At 46.3% G+C, this 14,085-nt stretch overlaps 1 protein-coding gene across 1 annotated transcript; it reads right to left on the reverse strand.

The window, feature by feature from the left end:
- Window positions 1–10,666: 10,666 nt before the first annotated feature.
- On the reverse strand, window positions 10,667–14,085 carry ctxn2 (cortexin 2). The gene is made up of 2 exons (XM_079620204.1): window positions 13,688–14,085; window positions 10,667–11,256 (listed from the first exon to the last, which is right to left on the reverse strand). Exon 2 carries the CDS (start codon window positions 11,189–11,191, stop codon window positions 10,946–10,948), a length of 246 nt encoding a protein of 81 aa, XP_079476330.1. The 5' UTR covers window positions 11,192–11,256; window positions 13,688–14,085; the 3' UTR covers window positions 10,667–10,945.

Here is a 14,085-nt window from a genome sequence, read left to right on the forward strand (position 1 = left end):
ATGTGTGTGATGTGTGATGTTGTGAGTGTGTGATGTTGTGAGTGTGTGATGTGTGAGTGTGTGATGTTGTGAGTGTGTGATGTGTGATGTTGTGAGTGTGTGATGGTGTGAGTGTGTGATGTTGTGAGTGTGTGATGGTGTGAGTGTGTGATGTTGAGTGTGTGATGTTGTGAGTGTGTGATGTTGAGTGTGTGATGTTGTGAGTGTGTGATGTTGAGTGTGTGATGTTGTGAGTGTGTGATGGTGTGAGTGTGTGATGTGTGAGTGTGTGATGTTGTGAGTGTGTGATGGTGTGAGTGTGTGATGTTGTGAGTGTGTGATGTTGTGAGTGTGTGATGTTGTGAGTGTGTGATGGTGTGAGTGTGTGATGTTGTGAGTGTGTGATGTTGTGAGTGTGTGATGTTGTGAGTGTGTGATGTTGAGTGTGTGATGTTGTGAGTGTGTGATGGTGTGAGTGTGTGATGTTGTGAGTGTGTGATGGTGTGAGTGTGTGATGGTGTGAGTGTGTGATGTTGTGAGTGTGTGATGGTGTGAGTGTGTGATGTTGTGAGTGTGTGATGTTGAGTGTGTGTGATGTTGTTGTGAGTGTGTGATGTTGTGTGTGTGATGTTGTGAGTGTGATGTTGTGAGTGTGTGATGTTGTGAGTGTGTGATGGTGTGAGTGTTTGATGTTGTGAGTGTGTGATGTTGAGTGTGTGTGATGTTGTTGTGAGTGTGTGATGTTGAGTGTGTGATGTTGTGAGTGTGTGATGTTGAGTGTGTGTGATGTTGTGTGAGTGTGTGATGTTGTGAGTGTGTGATGTTGTGAGTGTGTGATGTTGTGAGTGTGTGATGTTGTGAGTGTGTGATGTTGTGTGAGTGTGTGATGTTGTGAGTGTGTGATGGTGTGAGTGTGTGATGGTGTGAGTGTGTGATGTTGTGAGTGTGTGATGTTGTGAGTGTGTGATGTTGTGAGTGTGTGATGTTGAGTGTGTGATGTTGAGTGTGTGATGTTGTGAGTGTGTGATGTTGTGAGTGTGTGATGTTGTGAGTGTGTGATGTCGTGAGTGTGTGATGTTGAGTGTGTGTGATGTTGTGAGTGTGTGATGTTGTGAGTGTGTGATGATGTGAGTGTGTGATGTTGTGAGTGTGTGATGATGTGAGTGTGTGATGTTGTGAGTGTGTGATGTTGAGTGTGTGATGTTGTGAGTGTGTGATGTTGTGAGTGTGTGATGTTGTGAGTGTGTGATGATGTGAGTGTGTGATGTTGAGTGTGTGATGTTGTGAGTGTGTGATGTTGTGAGTGTGTGATGGTGTGAGTGTGTGATGGTGTGAGTGTGTGATGTTGTGAGTGTGTGATGTTGTGAGTGTGTGATGTCGTGAGTGTGTGATGTTGAGTGTGTGTGATGTTGTGAGTGTGTGATGTTGTGAGTGTGTGATGATGTGAGTGTGTGATGTTGTGAGTGTGTGATGTTGTGAGTGTGTGATGATGTGAGTGTGTGATGTTGTGAGTGTGTGATGTTGAGTGTGTGATGTTGTGAGTGTGTGATGTTGAGTGTGTGTGATGTGATGTTGTGTGTGTGATGGTGTGAGTGTGTGATGGTGTGAGTGTGTGATGGTGAGTGTGTGATGTTGTGAGTGTGTGATGTTGTGAGTGTGTGATGTTGTGAGTGTGTGATGTTGTGAGTGTGTGATGGTGTGAGTGTGTGATGTTGTGAGTGTGTGATGTTGTGAGTGTGTGATGGTGTGAGTGTGTGATGTTGTGAGTGTGTGATGGTGTGAGTGTGTGATGTTGTGAGTGTGTGATGTTGTGAGTGTGTGATGTTGAGTGTGTGATGTTGTGAGTGTGTGATGTTGAGTGTGTGTGATGTTGTGTGAGTGTGTGATGTTGAGTGTGTGATGTTGTGAGTGTGTGATGTTGTGAGTGTGTGATGTTGAGTGTGTGTGATGTTGTGAGTGTGTGATGTTGTGAGTGTGTGATGTTGTGAGTGTGTGATGTTGAGTGTGTGATGTTGTGAGTGTGTGATGTTGTGAGTGTGTGATGTTGTGAGTGTGTGATGGTGTGAGTGTGTGATGGTGTGAGTGTGTGATGGTGTGAGTGTGTGATGGTGTGAGTGTGTGATGTGAGTGTGTGATGTTGTGAGTGTGTGATGTTGTGAGTGTGTGATGTTGTGAGTGTGTGATGTTGTGAGTGTGTGATGTTGTGAGTGTGTGATGGTGTGAGTGTGTGATGTTGTGAGTGTGTGATGTTGTGAGTGTGTGATGGTGTGAGTGTGTGATGTTGTGAGTGTGTGATGGTGTGAGTGTGTGATGGTGTGAGTGTGTGATGTTGTGAGTGTGTGATGTTGTGAGTGTGTGATGGTGTGAGTGTGTGATGGTGTGAGTGTGTGATGGTGTGAGTGTGTGATGTGTGATGTTGTGAGTGTGTGATGTTGTGAGTGTGTGATGGTGTGAGTGTGTGATGTTGTGAGTGTGTGATGATGTGAGTGTGTGATGGTGTGAGTGTGTGATGATGTGAGTGTGTGATGATGTGAGTGTGTGATGGTGTGAGTGTGTGATGGTGTGAGTGTGTGATGTGTGATGTTGTGAGTGTGTGATGTGAGTGTGTGATGGTGTGAGTGTGTGATGATGTGAGTGTGTGATGATGTGAGTGTGTGATGGTGTGAGTGTGTGATGGTGTGAGTGTGTGATGTGTGATGTTGTGAGTGTGTGATGTTGTGAGTGTGTGATGGTGTGAGTGTGTGATGATGTGAGTGTGTGATGGTGTGAGTGTGTGATGGTGTGAGTGTGTGATGGTGTGAGTGTGTGATGTGTGATGTTGTGAGTGTGTGATGTTGTGAGTGTGTGATGGTGTGAGTGTGTGATGATGTGAGTGTGTGATGATGTGAGTGTGTGATGGTGTGAGTGTGTGATGTTGTGAGTGTGTGATGTTGTGAGTGTGTGATGTTGTGAGTGTGTGATGTTGTGAGTGTGTGATGGTGTGAGTGTGTGATGTTGTGAGTGTGTGATGTTGTGAGTGTGTGATGGTGTGAGTGTGTGATGTTGTGAGTGTGTGATGGTGTGAGTGTGTGATGGTGTGAGTGTGTGATGTTGTGAGTGTGTGATGTTGTGAGTGTGTGATGGTGTGAGTGTGTGATGGTGTGAGTGTGTGATGGTGTGAGTGTGTGATGTGTGATGTTGTGAGTGTGTGATGTTGTGAGTGTGTGATGGTGTGAGTGTGTGATGTTGTGAGTGTGTGATGATGTGAGTGTGTGATGGTGTGAGTGTGTGATGATGTGAGTGTGTGATGATGTGAGTGTGTGATGGTGTGAGTGTGTGATGGTGTGAGTGTGTGATGTGTGATGTTGTGAGTGTGTGATGTGAGTGTGTGATGGTGTGAGTGTGTGATGATGTGAGTGTGTGATGATGTGAGTGTGTGATGGTGTGAGTGTGTGATGGTGTGAGTGTGTGATGTGTGATGTTGTGAGTGTGTGATGTTGTGAGTGTGTGATGGTGTGAGTGTGTGATGATGTGAGTGTGTGATGGTGTGAGTGTGTGATGGTGTGAGTGTGTGATGGTGTGAGTGTGTGATGTGTGATGTTGTGAGTGTGTGATGTTGTGAGTGTGTGATGGTGTGAGTGTGTGATGATGTGAGTGTGTGATGATGTGAGTGTGTGATGGTGTGAGTGTGTGATGTGTGATGTTGTGAGTGTGTGATGTTGTGAGTGTGTGATGTTGTGAGTGTGTGATGTTGTGAGTGTGTGATGTGTGATGTTGAGTGTGTGATGTGTGAGTGTGTGATGTTGTGAGTGTGTGATGTTGTGAGTGTGTGATGGTGTGAGTGTGTGATGGTGTGAGTGTGTGATGTTGAGTGTGTGATGTTGTGAGTGTGTGATGTTGTGAGTGTGTGATGTTGTGAGTGTGTGATGTTGTGAGTGTGTGATGTTGTGAGTGTGTGATGTTGTGAGTGTGTGATGTGTGATGTTGAGTGTGTGATGTGTGATGTTGAGTGTGTGATGTTGTGAGTGTGTGATGTTGTGAGTGTGTGATGTTGAGTGTGTGATGTTGTGAGTGTGTGATGTGAGTGTGTGATGTTGTGAGTGTGTGATGTTGTGAGTGTGTGATGTTGTGAGTGTGTGATGTTGTGAGTGTGTGATGTTGTGAGTGTGTGATGTTGTGAGTCTGTGATGTTGAGTGTGTGATGTTGAGTGTGTGTGATGTTGAGTGTGTGTGAGTGTGTGATGGTGTGAGTGTGTGATGTTGTGAGTGTGTGATGTTGTGAGTGTGTGATGTTGAGTGTGTGATGTTGAGTGTGTGATGTTGTGAGTGTGTGATGTTGTGAGTGTGTGATGTTGTGAGTCTGTGATGTTGAGTGTGTGATGTTGTGAGTGTGTGATGTTGTGAGTGTGTGATGTGTGATGTTGAGTGTGTGATGTGTGAGTGTGTGATGTGTGAGTGTGTGATGTTGTGAGTGTGTGATGTTGTGAGTGTGTGATGTTGTGAGTGTGTGATGTTGTGAGTGTGTGATGTTGTGAGTGTGTGATGTTGTGAGTGTGTGATGTTGAGTGTGTGATGTTGTGAGTGTGTGATGTTGAGTGTGTGATGTTGTGAGTGTGTGATGTTGAGTGTGTGATGTTGTGAGTGTGTGATGTTGAGTGTGTGATGTTGTGAGTGTGTGATGTTGTGAGTGTGTGATGTTGAGTGTGTGATGTTGTGAGTGTGTGATGTTGAGTGTGTGATGTTGTGAGTGTGTGATGTTGTGAGTGTGTGATGTTGTGAGTGTGTGATGTTGTGAGTGTGTGATGTTGTGAGTGTGTGATGTTGTGAGTGTGTGATGTTGTGAGTGTGTGATGTTGTGAGTGTGTGATGTTGTGAGTGTGTGATGGTGTGAGTGTGTGATGTCGTGAGTGTGTGATGTTGTGAGTGTGTGATGTTGAGTGTGTGATGTTGTGTGTGTGATGTTGTGAGTGTGTGATGTTGAGTGTGTGATGTTGTGAGTGTGTGATGTTGAGTGTGTGATGTTGTGAGTGTGTGATGTTGAGTGTGTGGTTTGACCTTGGAAAAGGTTTCGCTCCTGTGGGATTAATAGGAGAGTTCGCTGAGTGACCTCTGATTGGCTGAAGGTGAGGTGGGCGTGGTCGTTTGACCTCTGACCTTGAGCAGTGGATTTTAGGCCGTTCGTGTGTTTGACTTCATCAAGTGAGTGTTTGGCTCTTTGTGGCCCTCATGGAGTCCTCAGTGTGCCTCGGGTACAAGACATGATGTTCTCTCTCTGTGTGTGTGTGTGTGTGTGTGTGTGTGTGTGTGTGTGTGTGTGTGTGTGTGTGTGTGTGTGTGTGTGTGTGTGTGTGTGTGTGTAGTTTATCCGTGCAGTTCAGCTCGGTTTCCGTTCGCAGTGTGAATATGCAGTATGCGCATGTTGCTCTAGGATGTTATAGGGGTGTTTTATCGCTGGCCAAGATAACATCCTGATAGAAGAGTATTAGGGCCGTATCTCGCACCAGCGCAGTTGACTTTGTTCACGCCGCATGTATCATTCCTATTCTGCTCCCGCACACAGCGGACTCTTCCCTCCACAGACGCACGTCGGTAAATTAGGGAATGAACTTGCGCTCGGGGGGGCGGTTCAGTGTAAAGAGGAGTGTGTTCCGGCGCAAACGTTCCCTGGTGATATTCTGCAGTTCCAGAAAACAACTCCGCCGCTGACCAGGAGAAACCCAGTCTAAATGGAAACCGGAATGTGCATTTTCATGTCTATAAAAAAAAGTGGGGCGCTTGATAAGGGGAACCACTCTCATAAAAAGAAGTGTTTTTTAACTTTTCTCAGTCTAAAATGACTTGTTGGACAGCATTAGATAATATAATGGCCAGTTTAACAGCAGTATATGTCTGTTTCAGCGCAGCTTCTCTATAATGCTGGGCGTACACCAAAGGATTTTCACAGTCCCAGACTAAAGACCGGCAGTCTTTAGGAATCTTACTGGAGTCACACGCACCCCACACCACTAATCCTACCCATGTGTTATCCATGCATATACTATGCACGTAAAAACTCATTTTCGCGTATATATTACACGATAAACACACTGCGTGTTGTATCTATACAGACGCATTTGGTGTGATCGGGTTGGGGCAGAGCAGCCGTGTCTTTTTGATGTAAACTGCCATTTATACCACGACAGAGTGGAAAAATAAAAGAAGTGGACCGATATTGCCGAAGCCATCGACATGCCTGCATTTAAAAATATACCCTATGGAGCTAAAAGAGTCTCAATAAAGATAAATGCACACACTACATTCACATATGCACACACAGGATTCTTACATGCACACACATGATTCATAAATACACACACAGGATACACAAATGCGCACAAAATTCACAAATGCACACACAAAAATTAAAAAGCACAGAAGATTCACAAATTCACACAAAATTCATGAATACACACACAATTCAGAAATGCAAACAAAATTTACAAATGCACTCAAGATTCAGAAATGCACAGGGCAAGATTCAGACGTGTATTTCTGATGCACACACAAATATATATTGATTTACAAACTGCTTGCGGTCTGTGAACTTCACTGCATTTGTGTGTGAATTTTGAGACTCCCTTGACTTGGCTCGACACACAAATGCCTTTTTTTAAACAGGGAATGATCAGCAACCAATCAGATATCTCCCTTGGTTTAGCCAATCACAAGAACGCACCCCACGTGGGGGATTGTTTACTCATAAGCCAATCACATGAATGCGTTCACACAGCGCGATATGCATGTGGCGCGGGCGCGAGCGCGGTGGAGTTCTGTCTGTCAGTTGGTTGAGACATATACTCACACTAGCCAGTTTGAACCGTGCCCGAGTGCGTTTGACCACCAAAGCGCGGTTCGTTTGACTAGTGTGAGTGCTCCGAACCGTGCCCGGGCGCGGCTCGATAAGCCGGCCCTGGCCCGCTTGGAAGAGGTGGGCTAGAGCACGGTTCAGTTGGAATCGGGCGCGGTTCGCATGCAGTGTGAGCGCTAACCGTGCTGGAGCACGGAACAGGACGTCACGGTTTAACAGGGCGCGCTTGACAGGGCAGAGAGAGAGAGAGAGAGAGAGCCCCGGCCGCGCGCGCGCACTCACCTGAGCGCTGTCTGCTCTCTCTCTCTCCCTCGCGCATATTAATCAAAATCAATTAATACGATGGTGTCGAGAAAAAAAAAAACTCCAGTGATTAAATGTTTTCTGTGTTGACAAATCTTGTGCGATATCCTAAACTGCCGAATTCATTGCTGGTTTTTTCTGTTTACATTTCATGGTGTGACACTTCTCTTCATTATGCACCATAATGACGTAAGCGTGCTCCGGCACGAATGCTGAAACCCTATGTGAGTGCAGGCCAGAGGGGGAGTGGGGAGGGGGGACAATCGTACTCGGGCCCGGTTCATGGCAACCGTGCCTAGTTTGAGTACAGTATATAATATCTATGGGTTGAGACCTCAACATGGCTTCTGGCAACGACTTACCGCTCCCCTGTCGTTGCCAGAAGCCATGTTGAGGTCTCAACCAACTGACAGACAGAACTCCACGGTCCGCGCTCGCGCCACATGCATATCGCGCTGTGTGAACGCATTTATGTGATTGGCTTATGAGTAAACAATCCCCCACGCGGGGTGCGTTCTTGTGATTGGCTAAACCAAGGGAGATATCTGATTGGTTGCTGATCATTCCCTGTTTAAAAAAAGGCATTTGTGTGTCGAGCCAAGTCAAGGGAGTCTCAAAATTCACACACAAATGCAGTGAAGTTCACAGACCGCAAGCAGTTTGTAAATCAATATATATTTGTGTGTGCATCAGAAATACACGTCTGAATCTTGCCCTGTGCATTTCTGAATCTTGAGTGCATTTGTAAATTTTGTTTGCATTTATGAATTGTGTGTGTATTCATGAATTTTGTGTGAATTTGTGAATTTTGTATGCATTTGTGAATCTTCTGTGCTTTTTAAATTTTGTGTGTGCATTTGTGAATTTTGTGCGCATTTGTGTATCCTGTGTGTGTATTTATGAATCATGTGTGTGCATATGTGAATGTAGTGTGTGCATTTATCTTTATTGAGACTCTTTTAGCTCCATAATATAAGTTAACATATTTTTACTCATCAAACAAAAAATAAGCATAAAAATGCCTATTTGAATGGAGGAAAAAATTAGTTGTAGTCTTGTAAATAGTGTCACTACAAGATTCAGTGTATGTAAAATCTTTAGTCTGAGACTGTGAGTCTGTGAAACCAAGTCTTTAGATGTGAGCTGATAATCTTATAAAGTCTTTTCTAAATCTTTTCAAAGTCTTTAGGTGTACAGAAGGCATAAGACGTGCAACGTGAATTTACAAGTATGGAAATAATGTGAATTTTGATTTTGTGTTTTAGGAAATAAAGTGACAGCGAAAGGAAGGTCCATAATTGTTTTATTCCAGCAGATGAACAAACACAGACCATCTTCAGCATCAGAGAAACACAGTGTTCTTCATCACACACATACACACACACACACACACACACACAGAGATATATGCTACGGTCGCTGCATGAAGGCACAGAATCCAGTCCGAGTGACAGTAAGGCAGATTCACTAGAACACGAGATCACTCGGATCCGGCTCGCGTTTCTCTGCTGTCGTCATGGTGACACACACACACACACACACACACACACACACACACACGGAGGTGGCGTGTGTCACGATTTCAGACATTACATTCAAGAATTTCCCACTCTCCAAGTCTCTGCGGTTTCATATCTGTGTGCGGAGGTCTTTGTCGGCAGTACGTGGAGAGATTGCAAATGTGTGCTAGAAACGCAGAAGTCGAGACGATGTTTTCGATGAGACTCGCAGCTTCTCAGACACAGCAGATTAGAGTCCGGTCGGCCTCAGAGATGCAGATCACAGTAAACGGGAGAGTTAGGCAGAAACGTTCTCTACGCAAACGTACTTCAATACTAAAGGGACGGACGGCATGAATGAAAGAGTGAAATTACCCTGTTTATATCCTCACACATGCGCCATCTTGTTTTCTGTTTAGTTCAACTCTGTTCTCCTCTTCCCTGAGATGCCCAGTGGCTAAATGATGTGATCATACTCCAAATTCACTGTAAAAAAGAAGTATGTCCTTCCTCAGTTTTTTTATCTTGTTTTCCAAGTTTCTAAACATTCTTAAATCAAGATACATTTAGTGAAGAAGCAAAATGACTGAGGATATTAACGCCAATGTTACTCGTGTATGGAGTAGAAACAACAAAACTTCTGCGTCCGTTTTCAGGCTTTCCCGCTTTAACTATTTATTAACGCGTGTCCTAAAGCTCTTGCCTGAAATATTCCCCATTGTAATGTCTCTCAGCCATCTCTCTTTCTACAGTCTTTAAATCTCCCTCTCACTCACTTTCTCTCCTCCCCCATCATGATGACACGCCCCCTGCTGCTGATTGGCTCACTCCCTCTCCTCCCCCATCATGATGACAGGCCCCCTGCTGCTGATTGGCTCACTCCCTCTCCTCCCCCATCATGATGACACGCCCCCTACTGCTGATGGGCTCACTCTCTCTCCTCCCCCATCATGATGACACGCCCTCTGCTCCTGATTGGCTCAATCTCCTCCACCTTCATTAGTGGACACTTACCCTACTGCTGATTGGCTCACTTTCTCCTACCCCATCATGAGTGGACACGCCCCCTACTGCTCCCTTCATGTGTGGACACGCCCCCTACTGCTGATTGGCTCACTTTCTCTCCTCCCCTTCATGAGTGGACACGCCCCCTACTGCTGATTGGCTCACTTTCTCTCCTCCCCATCATGATGACTCGCCCCCTACAGGTGATTGACTCACCCTCCCATCCCCCATCATGAGTGGACACGCCCCCTACTGCTGATTGGCTCCCTCTCTCCCCTCCCCCATCATGAGTGGACACGCCCCCTACTGCTGATTGGCTCACTCTCTCTCCTCCCCCATCATATGTGGAGACGCCCCCTACTGCTGATTGGCTCACTCTATCCTCCCCCATCATGAGTGGATATGCCCCCTACTGCTGATTGGCTCACTCTATCCTCCCCCATCATGAGTGGACACGCCCCCTACTGCTGATAGGCTCACTTTCTCCTCCCCCATCTTGAGTGGATATGCCCCCTACTGCTGATTGGCTCACTCTATCCTCCCCCATCATGAGTGGACACGCCCCCTACTGCTGATTGGCTCACTTTCTTCTCCCCCATCATGAGTGGACACGCCCCCTACTGCTGATTGGCTCACTTTCTCCTCCCCCATCATGAGTGGATACGCCCCCTACTGCTGATTGGCTCACTCTCCCCTCCCCCATCATGAGTGGACACGCCCCCTACTGCTGATTGGCTCACTTTCTCCTCCTCCATCATGAGTGGACACACCCCCTACTGCTGATTGGCTAAGTCTTATTTTTTTCATTAATCATTAATACTTAATATTAAGTAATCTTACGTCTCAAGTAAATACATCTTGATTTAAAAATGTTTAGATATTGGAAACTGGAAACCAAGACAAAAATACTATGTGCGTATGACGTAGGAGATCTTGATGAATTCTTGCACCGCTTGGGGTCGTTCACGCAGGACATTCTCGTATCAAGCTGACGTCTTTGGCCAATGCATTTGCATCATTGAACATTACGTTTCAATTCTTGCACCGCTTGGGGTCGTTCATTACGATTTCTTTTAGGGGATGGTGTATTAAAAATCTCTAAACATCCCGTGTTTACGGCCCCGTATGATGCGCAGGCTTTATGATTTATGGCGAAGGCTTTGTGCTTTCCTGTGGCTCAAACTGTAGAGCGCTGGCGCTTGCAACGCCAAGGTCATGGGTTCGATCCCCAGGGAAAGCAAGAACTGATAAGTATGTAAATGTGTAGCTTGGAGTGCAATGTAGGATAAAGGCGTCTGCCAAATGCATAAGTGTACGGGCTCTATCGCTGTTCTCAGGTGAGAGCGTATTCAAACGTGCCCTTCTCCAGCGCCTCCAGCCCGTCGCCCCAGCTGGAGGACGGCATGCTGCTGTAGGGGTCCAGCAGGATCCGGAAACACCGCACGATCAACAAGCCCAGAAACACCAGCAGCATCCCCACAAACGCGAAGGCCGTCTTCTGCTCCAGGCTCAGGGAATAGGCCATGATGTCTCCGCTGCTCATCGCCGCCAGACTGTGGTTGTAATGAACGCTACACATGTTCCCGGACGAGCCCCCTCATCCTCACACGCCGATATCGGGGATCAACGAGGATGGATGGACGCCTGTGAACGTAAGAGATATTTAACTTATTTAAGAACTAAAGGGTCAGTTCACCCAGAACTGTCAACTCTGTCAGTAATTCACCTTTGGCTAAGCCCCGCCCCCCTTAGTTACTGTTGCTACGTCCGTCAACTTTATCTGGGCTCTGGTTTGGTATCAACATGGCTTATGCTGTGACGGCTCTTCCTGCTGAACTTTGATCAAACTTTTATAAAGCAGCAAATAAAGTGTCTGATAGAAGTAGGCAGAAGGGGCTCAGTGTGCGCTCGAAGGCTTTATTCAAGACACAAACGCAAGCAACAACAAGATCCAGATAGAGGCAAAAGCATAACGGTCACAGTCAAAACATGACCCAGCGCATCATATCCTAATGGAGACGGAGACTGGGACTCACAATATCAGGAGCAACACTGTTCATGCAGAGCTGGGTCTCGATTCACTTCTATAATCGTTATTAAAAAGCAAACGGACTACGCGAGTATAAAGTTGTGTTTATTAGCAGCGTGTGCTAGCGTATCAACAATTAGCGCAGAGAACCGAAATCATGACCTAAACCAGCATAAAACTGTGTAACTAGTGTAACTCACAGTAAGGTTAAAACACAAAAGTGTGTTGTTGATCTTGAGGGGTTTCGCTGACTGAGGACGTCCACACAGTTTAATCCAAAGACGACACTTGTCAGGATTTGACCGGTTTTGGGAAGGGGAAACGGACACCCCTCCAACCTCTCTGGGAAACACGTATCTGTGTTACAAACGCCCCAGGCACAACGGTTGACCATATTTCTGATAAAACTATGACGGTAATATCCTGCCGACACCAAACATACGAGACGCCGGTGTTAAAGTCAATGGAGCGCTGTGAACAAGTGTCGGACCGCTGTGGAGCTCGCTCTTGGCTGCGCTGTGATTGGTCAATCTACATTCTAGGGTGTGGCTTAGCCAAAGGCGAATCACTCTCCCTCATGTTGTTCCCCGTCAGACTCTCCTTCATCTTCGGGACACAAATGAAGATATTCGTGATTAAATCTGAGATCGGTCTCACTCCTCCAGAGGCTTCTGTTGTAATTGAAACTTGCCGGTCCAGGATCCACGGAAACAACTGGGAACGCTGTATTCTGCTGTCTGGCCAGTAGGTGGCGATGCCACTTTGTAAAGAAACTATGCGCCTTTAGACTGAACACGTAATACGCGTGTGATGACGTCACTGTTTTCACAAATTCACATTTTTGTAGTTTTCCTGGAGACGACAATGTTATTGTTTTCAGAAAGTTGCGCTTTAAAAACTTGGTTTGCGTTTTCAAGCCACCAAATCGAACGGCCAAAACGTTTTTGTTTTAAGTTGAAAATGGTGTTGTGTAAACGGCCTCTACATCAGTGTCAGTGTTTCTGAACTCCTGAAACGCCTCGAGTTTCTTCCGGGAACGAACACGTCACAATATTCCTCATTATAATAATTAATATGCAGAATAAAGGGGCGGGGCCTGGTTGAGTTAGTTAGTAGTGTGTTAAACTGGTGGTTATGGTTAGGGGCGGGGCATTTCCCAAACACACTCGAAGCGCTCGACCAATCACAACACACTGCTCCAGCTGACCAATCAGAACACAGTGTGCTTTTCAGAAGGAGGGGCTTCATAGAGACAGGAAGTAAACCGAGCGTTACTGACAGACTGGGAAGAGAGGAGCCGCAACACTGGAGAATATGAGGAGAATAATCAACATTCAAGCAGGAAAACATGTTCTAGTCGAGCCTGAAAACATTTGGAGCATTATGGGTTCTCTTTGAATAAGACTTCACAGATTTACATAGGCCTGTGTGTGTGTGTGTGTGTGTGTGTGTGTGTGCGTGTGTGTGTGTGTGTGTGTGACTCCTGTGTGTGTGTGTGACTCCTATGTGTGTGTGTGTGTGTGTGAGAGAGCGAGTGTGTGTGTGACTCCTGTGTGTGTGTGTGTGTGTGTGAGAGAGCGAGTGTGTGTGTGACTCCTGTGTGTGTGTGTGCGACTCTTTTGTGTGTGTGTGTGTGTGTGTGTGAGTGAGAGTGTGTGTGTGTGTGACTCCTGTGTGTGTGTGCGTGCGTGAGAGAGTGTGTGTGTGTATGTGTGTGTGAGTGAGTGTGTGTGTGCGCGCGTGCGTGTGTGTGTGTGCGTGAGCGTGTGTGTGTGTGTGTGTGTGTGTGTGTGTGCAGAAGTGTAATCACAGCTGATATGTCTCTCAGAACTGCAGCAGAACTGGAGCTGAATGCAGCAACACACACACTTGAGGAACCGGAGCTGGTCGCGTCTGCAGACTCAGAGCCCCAGACGACATGTTAATCTGAGCAGCACATGCAGGAGAACGACCTGTTGCGTCCGGCGGAGAACCGCATGGCATGATCATGCAGAGCGAGACGAGGAGGAAGAACCACCGATCGAAAACAAAGATCATCAATTTCACCTTCATCTCAGCCTCATTCTGTCCCCTCATCATCCCTGCAGTCTGCAGAGAAGTGTGTGTGAGCTCCTCCGGCTCCGGCGCTCCCGCCTGCACACACACACACACACACACACACTCAGGTCAGAAACCACTTGTTAGTCTCGGCTGCTAATGCTCTGTTGATTCTCTGCATCTTCACTCTCGCTCGCTCCTGTTCCTGGGTATTTGGTTTGCTCTGTGAATTCCCAGAAGGCTGTTCTTCTCGAGATGAGAGCTGGCTCTTTCTGTGTGTCAACTCAATTAGACCTTGTTCTAAAGCATCGTTAGATGAACTGATGCGGCTCAGCCTGCTTTTAAAGGCACAGTGACGCCCTTTAACCCAATTCAATTCCGCAATACAAGATTTTTCAGATTTGATG

The sequence above is a fragment of the Phoxinus phoxinus genome, assembly GCF_949152265.1.
Source record: "Phoxinus phoxinus genome assembly, chromosome: 8".
In the NCBI taxonomy this organism is placed as follows: domain Eukaryota; kingdom Metazoa; phylum Chordata; class Actinopteri; order Cypriniformes; family Leuciscidae; genus Phoxinus; species Phoxinus phoxinus.

Excerpts from the sequence above, each read along its gene's own strand:
- ctxn2 (XM_079620204.1), bottom strand. The coding sequence starts at position 11,191 with ATGTGTAGCGTTCATTACAACCACAGTCTGGCGGCGATGAGCAGCGGA.